The sequence below is a fragment of the Lipotes vexillifer genome, unplaced genomic scaffold (genome assembly GCF_000442215.2).
Source record: "Lipotes vexillifer unplaced genomic scaffold, Lipotes_vexillifer_v1.1 scaffold241, whole genome shotgun sequence".
Classification (NCBI taxonomy): domain Eukaryota; kingdom Metazoa; phylum Chordata; class Mammalia; order Artiodactyla; family Lipotidae; genus Lipotes; species Lipotes vexillifer.
In genome coordinates, this window is record NW_006784922.1 from 1,566,276 (window position 1) to 1,576,579 (window position 10,304).

Consider the following 10,304-nt stretch of genomic DNA (forward strand, 5'->3'; position numbering starts at 1 on the left):
AAAAAAAAAAAAAAAAAAAAAAAAAAAGCTAGTGTCTGCCATATATAAAGTCTCCCCTTTGGATAGAGCAGGAATTTAGATCATCAAATTCTTAAAACCCAGTACCCCTCTTTATATACCATATGCATATTATTGGATGCATTCCAAAGATATGAATTGATTAGAGAGTAGAATCTGGTCACCTTAACTGTTGTTGGATATTTCCCAAATATCCTCAATTACTCCTTTTATAATGTACAGAGTAACATTTGTTGTATGTTTCTTTTATATTTTTTAACTTATTTTGAGTTTATATACAGTAAAATTCATTTTTTGTGTTCTATTTGAGTTGTGTAACCACTACCACAATCACGATACAAAACAGTTTTTTACCCCCCTCCCCACAAAAATATTGCCTTGAGTGACATTTTTAAATAGGTTCCTTCCACAGATGGCTAACCTCAACTATTATGTGTTGATTCTTACTACTTTTGCTTGCCAGACATCATATTTTCTGGTATTATCTACCAATTCTAAGGCCCACCAGACCGTATATGCAGTCATCCTCAGAGACAGACAAAATGAAGCTTTTGAACATGCATGTGTTTATTTGCTTGGCTAGGAGTGAGTGTATCAAGTTTTCTTGATCTGTGAACATAAAACAACAACAAAATTGAGATATATTCTAAGGACATTACTCCAAAGAAATTAGGAGAAAAATTCTAACATTCCAGTTGAAGCTCCATCCCCAAGAGATATATTAGCTCTGAGAGATGGGAGAGAGAAATGCTAAGTCATATCTCCAATTCATTTCCTTCCTTTAAATGGGTCACAAGGGCAGTGATAACCCCAACATACTAGCAACTGTTCCAGGGCTCAAGTAATTATATTTGTCCCTGCTTTTCAGAAACTAGACCTAGGCATTCAGCACTTTCCTAAATGAAACCCATATCCATTTAACCTATGCAAGTTAGTAGCTGAATTTCTTGTTGCTGTCTTAATAAGGGCTCTTTACAACATATATCTATATCTATATGTAAATGGTATATATGCATGCTCATTATGGACAATTTAAACAATGGAAAACTAAACTTGACTTTATGTTATGTCTTGGCGGTATTTAGGAACTTAAAAAAATAATATATGAGTTCAATTGACTATTTCACATGTGAACAGGTCTCAACGCCAAGTAATATTTTCTGACCAACCTCGAAAACTCAGCTCATGCCATGGCTGACAGATTACACTTTATAATAAAACGCAAGGAATTCAGGTTTATAAATTAAACAGGGGCCACAGGGGCATCCAGAAGGGCTCTGAGATCTGGCTACCAGGCTTCTGGTTCCCTGTTCTTGACTCTGCCTCTAACCCAGGGAGTGACAAGGCAGACCATTTATCTCTTTAGAACATATTGCTCTACCTGCCAGATGCATATGGAGATCCTTCTATTCCTGCCAATATCAGGAACGCAAGACTGAATCATTACTTGCCAAACACCTGCAGATGAAGAACTCAACAGTACAACTACATATATGTTAAAACAATTATGTTGAATCATTAGAATGTTTAATTCTACGACTCAAAGTCTCTTTCTGTTGTCACAAATTCAGAAAGAACCAGGTGGTCCAATAAAATCCCACTTTGGAGGAGCCTTATAACAGGATCCCTTTGTATGAACAGAGAGAGGTTGGCAATTAGTCCATACATTTCCCATCCTGCCCTTCTGTTATCCTCCCACACTCTCCACCCTTCACTGCTCTCAGCACTGCTTCTTATTCTTAAGTTTCTCCTCCACTTGCACCTCCTCACTGCTTCCGTCTTTGTTGAGGGCAGAGCTCCAGGGCTGACCACGTAAGTAAAGTGCTATTCTCTCAAAGTAAAAGGGAAGTCAGTGTCTCCAGTAGTAAAATGTAATGTTTTCCAGTGAAACACTGGAAACGTTCAAGGAATAAAGAATGTGAGAGAATATATTCTTTCATGAATTTCAGAATGAATAGAAATCAGTGTTGTAGAGTGGGGATAAATAGATCTGCCCCTGGGATGCTGACTCACAGTGACTCTTCTAATAGCATTTACTGGACTGACCTCCGATTCCAATGAGAACCACAAAATACCAGTAATTTTATCTGGGGAATATTTATATTTTGGTGCAGTAGGTGAATTCCCAATTAAAGGGCATTATTAGAAGAATTTTTTCCCCAAACTAAAAGTAGTTTCATCTTGGTTAAGCCTTACATTTCTAATTGGTATTTATGGTTCAAAGAGATTTTGTTTTTGTTTTTAAAATCCATTCATTCCCCATTTCCTCATAACTAACTCTTACGGATAATACCTGTTACAGAAGACATCCTGAGTCCCATTTGCCCCTAACACGGATCAACCGAATATTTTCCTCCTCAAACCATTTGCTTCCTGACTTACAGCCTATTGGGTTTGGCGATTGAGTATATATGGAAGAAAGCCAGGAACCTTAGAACATTGTCTGACTCTAGCAATGAAGATGCATGATTATTCAGAGGCCTCTCCCTCTCCACCCCACGTTAGTACAAGGGGTAGATGCTACCAACTTCCCAAACATTTCCTTGGGGTGGAAGAGTGCAGGGTGACCACCCACTCTTGGTTTATGTTTCACAGTTTCAGTCCAGGGGTCTTTCTATCTGCTGCCTATTGGACTTTTCAGGCATCTGTTTTCTGACTGAGTTGCAGAATCTTATATCCTAGCATTAGTATAGCCAGGATTTAGGGCTTACTCTAAACCTGAGGGTCAATTCAGAGAGTGGTAACCTTGGGAACGGAGCCAAGCAAGAGCACACACAAGGTGTGTAAATCAGGTTCTTCCCACAATAACTACCCGAGAATATATGAGTGTGCTCATGATCTGATTAGGGATGTCCCCCAAAAGTCACCTGCAGTCTAGATAATGTAAGATAAAATTAAACATTTAAAGTTCCATATGGGGACTTTAAAAACAAGAACCATTCATTCCTTCTCTCATCCCACAGCAGTTTACTGAGCACCTACTTTGCATCAGGCATCATGCTGGGGACTGGAAACCCAGCAGTGAATCAAACAGACCCAGTCTCTGCCCTCACAGTCCCGCAGGCATTGCAAGAGCTGGTTTGCCAGCGTTGACCCAGCACTGTCCCAGTGTCTGAGACTTTGGGTTTGACAAACAGGTCCTCTTGTCCCTTGGAAGATGACTTCTGATATTAAAATAGGAACAATTCCTCAGCTTCCCACAGACTGGCTAAAATTGCTCATGAGACCACCCAGTCCCCTTTGTCCCCACCCAATCCCCAATCCCTTTTGTAACCAAAGTCATCTGTTACTAATGCAGGCTCAAAGATATGTCCGTAAGAGGAAAGAGCCATAAAGAAGGGATGGGGGAGTATTCTTATACTAGAAGGTTGATCATAAATAAACTCATCCTGGCTTTACCCGTTGGCCTTTTTTAGTGTGGTTCACATTCACTGCTGGGATAAGACCAGCTCGGGGTAAATGGGTAAAGCCTTGGTTTTGAGGAGGCCCAGATGCCAGTCACTGTTGACCAAGAGCTTCAGCTTGGAAAACAGAGATGAGGTCAGTCAGCTTCAATCCACTGATCACCACCCCAACCCTCCTCTCATGTCTATTCTTTCTTACCACTCAAGAGTACTACTACCACATTGTCCAGTGTTAATAAGCTTTCACATACACGTTCTATTTTAAGTCTCTAACAACCCCATGGGGATATCCCAACCCCTATTTCATGGATGAGAAAATCAAACCTCCAAATTAATTTGCACCATGTTCCCACAGCTGCTGACACAAAGCCAGCATTCAAACCCAGATCCTCAGCCTCCAAACCAATGCTCTTTGCACTCTCCTACAGCTGTCTACTTTGACAATTTCAGTTCTTTATTTTTGCACATTATTTCAGCACATCCTGGTGGGGAATGGTCTTCTAACCTGCTGGTTTTCTGGGAGCAGCCACAGATTACTGGCCAGGGGAGGGGCTGTGGTTCCCCCACCCACTACGCTGCCCCCAAGACTCTCTTGCCTCCTACATAAGAATCCCGCATCTGTCCTGGATGCCTGCGGAGCTATTTTTAGAGACAGAGGGGAGCGTGCGGTGGCACACATTCAGGTTTTCTAGGAATCTGTTAATATTTTTGCAGAGGCCGTTCAGAGTTTTAAGTTGACTGATAAATGACCTCCAGAGGAAGACATCCTTTCCCTGCTCGTCCCTTCAACACTCCCCATCCCTGATATGGATTTGTTTTGGGGGTGTAATTCTTTTACCCCCCCTCCCAGGGCTGTCCTTGGCACCCTGGACTCAAAAGACAGTGATATTAATAACTAGCAGCAGCTAGCCAGCAGCTAGCTGGCTTATGTCTCAAGAAGGTCGGGAGGAAGCAGATCTCGTTCTCCTTGACCTCTGTAGGGATTGGCAGTGCTCCTTCAGATCTTTATGCAGAAAGGGGCTGCTGTTTTACAGGTCTGGGGAAATGTGCATGGATGGATCTCAATGCTTTCTGAAACCTCCTGAGTTACTGATTTTATTCTAGAGCAGGCAGACTACTATTTTAGAGGTGGGGTATGTATATGCACAAGTCAGAAACTGGGTAAAAATTTTTACCATACTAAAGTAGGGAGGAAATTAAAATGTACATATGTAAAATCTCTGGATTTGGGAGACATAATTCCGCCATTTATGTAAAAAATCACATCAGCTCTGTTTAACAATGTTTCTTTGCTTTACTAGGTCAATGGTGACAAAATAAAAATGTAAACACTGAAAATAAATATGCTTTTGAACTTAACATTATATTAGAAGTGCCACTTCTAATATATTAAAATGAGTGAATTAGTAGACTATGTCACAACTAAAACCAAAAATATTAAACAAAGACCATAATAATGTGTACAAACCAAAATAACTTCAGTTTCAAAATTAGTGATAACACTCCTTTCCAAGTAAGTAACGTTCTGGTATGATACAGCACATGGTATAAAGGTACCAGACAGCATTAGCCATGCACTTTCAAATAGCTTTTTAACGATAAAATACACAAAAAACTCAATAAGTTATGGCCCATGTTCTGATATGTGTCTATTTTACCAGTTCTCCAATCAAGCTCTCTAATATGACATAGGAATCATTGCCATTTTTAACCAGATAAGAATAAAACAGAACCTGTTTGCACTTGGATGGGTTCTGCTGTGGATTGCCCTAGTCACTGCAGCCTGGAACAGTTCTCTCCAGTCTGAGCAGCCTTTTTGCAAATAGGACCTCCTATACAACCAACTGTGGCCAAAATGAAATTCCAGAGAAAGGAGCTGCCACTTTTCCCCCTCTGTTTCAATGGGACACATTAGCTTTGTCTGAAAGCCAATTATTTTCATAGATGCAACAAGTTCGTGGGCCAGGGCCACCCCCTCGTTAGCTGTGTGTGAATCCAGGGCTCCGGACCTGATGAATTAGGCAAGAGATGATCTAGGAAGTTATCCAAGAGCCTCTGCCCTCTCCATCCTTGTCCTGGTCCTTTCACAGCAGCTGCACTACTCCCCTCATTTTGATGGCGTCCCCACACCCCTCCTGGACTCACAAAGCTAGACATTGCATTCTCGTACTGCTCTCATCACTTCCTACAAGTACGTGGTCCTTGAGGCAGCAGTGGTAGAAGACCTAGCATTTCAGTAAGAATTTTAGGAAGAAGCAAAAAAAAGGATGGGGCACAGGATGGACAGTCAAACTCCCCCTCTTAATTACTAAGCCCCAAACCCACAGAAAGCAGACAAGTCAGGGCTATCTTCCCACTCACAGAAACACAAAGCAAAGACTAATTGACATTATGCTTTAGTTCTCTAACAGTTTCACATAACAGCTAACAGTTTCACATAACAGTTTTAAAGAATGTCCAAATATTCATATAATAAGGGCACATATTTTTTCCCTCAGTTGGATTTCTGTGTATGAATTGGTAATCCAACATAAAAAGACCCCTTTCTGTTCTAATTGTGCTGTGGTTCTCAAACCTCTCATAAAGACACACATGTGATTTGGGAATATCCAGGTACTTGTAAAAACTGCATTTGCCTCACCAGGGACTACAGAAAATCACTGGTCCTCTCACCCCTGGAACCCTCACCCTGCACTGCTCAGCATGTAATCATTCCCGGGGCCAGAGACCTGAGTTAGTCCAGAACCTATCCCAGCCCTGTCTTCAGTGGCTTGAGGCCGGACCTGACACCTGACCAGGCTGACTGGTTCTGTGGGAGCCTCTGCTGAGCAAAGGGGACCAATCCCATTCAAGCTCAGAGGATCTAGGTAGAAAGGGCCTTCCCTGGAAATGTGAAATCAGCCACTTGGCTCTTTCCACTTGCATCCAAGTGAGGAGGATAGAAAACTGACAAGGAGACGTGTGAAAGGAAGCATGGCCCCTGGTTTAGATTCTGGCCCTACGGGCTCTCCTAGACATACCTGATGCTGTCACCAGGACACAGTAACTGGGTCAGCAGGGAAATGACAGGCACCACAGGAGTCACCAACACCAAAGGCCAAGCTTTACTTTGAATGACACCAACGTGAAGGAAGAGACACAAGTGCAGTTTTAGAGACTCACGATCTTGGAATTTTTTTCCCTGAAGTTGCTTCAGGTGGAGAATTAGAATGCATAAATTGCCAGGATGACTCTGTAACATTGGATTATATGCTTTTCTTAATCACACTGATCTCATCTGCTCGATATATCCCAGCAGCACACTTTGCTGGGGGTGGATACTCAGAAAGTCTGAGATCTGAGTTAAGCAGTAAAGTCCCTTCTCCTGTGTGGCCTTCAATATCCCCATCCTCCAGAATCAAAGGCCCCTAGACAGGGAGAGGCAGTGGAAATCAGTTCACTTAGAGAAGAAATGACCCTAAAAGACATTTAAAGCGCCATTTGGCAGATGCAATTCCATCTCAGGCTGAAAAGTCGCAGAAGAATGTGTTCTGACTCCTGCCCTGAGTGGCTGTGGGACTCAAGCGTGTTGCTTCATCTCTCTGGGCCTTGGTGCCCTCATCTCAGGTGGGGACAATGGCCAGATGAGTTCTCAGGTTTCCTCCCAATCCAGCCCACTCTCATACCTCCCCTCCTCCACCCCCAGCTATGGTTTTGTGGCTGTGATTTACACTGGAGCCCTAGGGTCCCACTCCAGGAGGTCAGTGCTTTCCACATTAGTAACCGGGTTTGCAAGGGGGAAAATATGATGTTTTAAACAGCCTTAGGATAAATGGGGAGCGGTCTTAAACAAACATTACTCTTCATAAATTAGTACCGACATCTAGCCACAACTCTTCATGGAAAAAGGGTTGTTGTTGTTTGTTTTTTTTTTAACGATGTTTCTTTCTCTTTAAAGGAAAATTGCCAAGGATGCAGAAGGAAATGAAGATGGTCAAAGACGAGGGTGTGCATTTCAGTTTGGGTGCGAAGAGGGCCCCCTCCTTCCCCCACGGCCTGCAGCCAGTGGTTTCCCGAGGTAGAGCTCCTCCAAGACACCCCTTCCCGGAAGCTCTCCGGGGGCCGTTTTCCCAGTTCCGGTATGAGCCTCCTCCAGGAGGCCTAGACGGATTCCCGGGGGTCTTTGAAGGAGGAGGGTCTCGCAAACGGAAGAGCATGCCCACCAAGATGCCCTGTAACCAGCCCTCGGAAGAAGCCGCTCTTGCCCTGCACCCGGAGAGCAAGAACCCCGGGCCCCCGGAACTCCGCCTGCTCTTCCCGCCGCCGCCGCCGCCGCCGCCGCCGCCGCCGCCGCCGCCGCCGCCACGGCCCAAGTACGACTCGCGGATGATCGACCTGTGCAACGTGGGCTTTCAGTTCTACCGCAGCCTGGAGCACCTGGGGGGCAAGGCCGTCAAGCAGGAGCCCGTGAGGCCCAGCGCCACGTGGCCCACGCCCCCTCCGTTCCTGCCCACGCCCTACCCCTATTACCCCAAAGTGCCCCCGGGCCTCGTGTTCCCCTTCTTCGTGCCTTCGGCCTCGCCCTTCCCCTTCAGCCGGCACACCTTCCTGCCCAAGCGGCCCCCGGAGCCGCTGCTGCCCCGCAAAGCCGAGCCGCGGGAGAGCGAGGAGACCAAGCAGAAGGTGGAGAGGGTGGACGTGAACGTGCAGATCGACGACAGCTACTACGTGGACGTGGGCGGCGCGCAGAAGCGCTGGCAGTGCCCCACCTGCGAGAAGTCCTACACCTCCAAGTACAACCTGGTGACCCACATCCTGGGCCACAGCGGCATCAAGCCGCACGCGTGCAGCCGCTGCGGGAAGCTCTTCAAGCAGCTCAGCCACCTGCACACGCACATGCTGACCCACCAGGGCACGCGGCCCCACAAATGCCAGGTGTGCCACAAGGCCTTCACCCAGACCAGCCACCTGAAGCGCCACATGATGCAGCACAGCGAGGTGAAGCCGCACAACTGCCGCGTGTGCGGCCGGGGCTTCGCCTACCCCAGCGAGCTCAAGGCCCACGAGGCCAAGCACGCCAGTGGGCGGGAGAACATCTGCGTGGAGTGCGGCCTCGACTTCCCCACCCTGGCCCAGCTGAAGAGGCACCTCACCACGCACCGCGGCCCCATCCAGTACAGCTGCTCCGAATGCGACAAGACCTTTCAGTACCCGAGTCAGCTGCAGAACCACATGATGAAGCACAAGGACATCCGGCCCTACATCTGCTCCGAGTGTGGCATGGAGTTCGTGCAGCCCCACCACCTCAAGCAGCACTCCCTCACGCACAAGGTACTGCGGGGCCCCAGGGGAGAGGAGCGAGTCCCGGGCCGAGGGCCCAGGAGACCTCCGCTGCTTCCCCCCCACCCCCGACACGCGTAACCCTGGGCAGGAGGCGTCCCTCACCTGAGCCCAGACGTTCTTCCTCACCTTGAAATGGGGGAGAATGAGGAGACTAGCCATCAAGCCCTTTCCCGTCTCGACTTCTGGAGTCTCAGGCGGTCCTAGAAAGAAGGAATGCGGTTTGGAGAGGAGGGTGCGGAAGGATGAAGGAAGCAGCTGGTGCTTGGGCTGTTGCTTGCTCACCTCCCAGAATCCCTAAAATTTTATTTCTGGAAACTTCATCCGGGGCGCTAGCATGAGGGTGCATCAGTCCCTATCTACCCAAGACCAGCTTTGTGCCTGGGATACACGGATCGGAGCCTTCTAGAAAACTCTAGAACATTCTCTAGGTCTTTTTCTGCTAAAGCTGTGGCTACCTTTTGCTTTATTTTCTCCCTCAACTGCTTCATTTGCAGGTGGCTTTGAGGGGAGCAGAGCCTGGCCTGGGTCCAGCCGGGTCTGTGCTTCCCCCATTGAGTTTCTGCCTAGTTGGTGGCAGTGCTCTGTGGTTTATATTATAGGAGGCATGAGAGAGCATTCTTCTCTGTTGGGTTTGGTTTTACCTTCCCCAGCCTCAGGTCTTCAAGGAGAAATATAGGCCTGCATGTCTAAGTTCAGCCTAGTTTGCAGACAAAGACCTGGAGTCATTCAGGGTGAACTAAAACAAGGCCCCAGTGCGTTCCTGAAATCTTACCCAGCCAAGCTAACTTGGGTCTGCTTTGAGCTTCCAAGAGGGGAAGTTTGCCCCACTGAACTCTACTCTCACACCCTTGACCTCAAGTGGTTTTCTTGGCAGAAGAGACTTCTAGCAAGCCAGAGTTTCTAAAACATTCTTTCATTCTGAAAGGTCAGTGGAGGACTTTGCTCAGCCAAGATAATATTTCTGCTCTGGCATTGTGGGTTTCATTTGATAGGTTAGGACCAAATATGGACAAAATGCATGACTGCCTTGTGGGCTCTGCACAAACAGCTGCCCTGCAAAAGGCACTTTAGATGCCTCCAGAGAGGAGGTGCCTGCCTAGTGCAGGAGCCATCAACAAGGAGCCTGAACTGAGAGTCAGCCACCAGGGGGGCCATGTGCTAATTTCAGGGACTCCTACATGTGTGGAAGAGGAATCAGAAATGCATTTTAGAACACATAAAAATTCTGTAAGATGCTAGAAAATGAACTCAAAATGGAGAAAACAGCCTGGTATCTGAAACAGGTCTTGTTTGTATTAGGAAGCAAAATGCATTTTAATTAAAGGAGTCAGCAAACAGTGAGAGGTAGCATTTACTGAGCACTTGCTAAGTGCCAGGTAACTCTGCTTCTCATTTAATCCTCTTCAACAACTGTAAGAACTACCTATGGGTATCGTTACTCCAGATTTGCAGATGACGACACCAAGCCATGGGGAAGTCACCCAGCATCTCTGTCTCTAGCACCTGAGCTCTTGAACACAACTATCAAGACTACTCCCTCTTTCCCACAAACACTTTACC

At 46.4% G+C, this 10,304-nt stretch overlaps 1 protein-coding gene across 1 annotated transcript in view; it reads left to right on the forward strand.

The window, feature by feature from the left end:
* Positions 1–7,373: 7,373 nt before the first annotated feature.
* ZNF366 (zinc finger protein 366) overlaps positions 7,374–10,304 on the forward strand; it is an 18,538-nt gene continuing 15,607 nt past the window's right edge. Inside the window, exon 1 of the mRNA XM_007457055.1 lies at positions 7,374–8,732. Coding sequence (XP_007457117.1) covers positions 7,374–8,732 — 1,359 coding nt within the window. The remainder of the gene's footprint in view (positions 8,733–10,304) is intronic.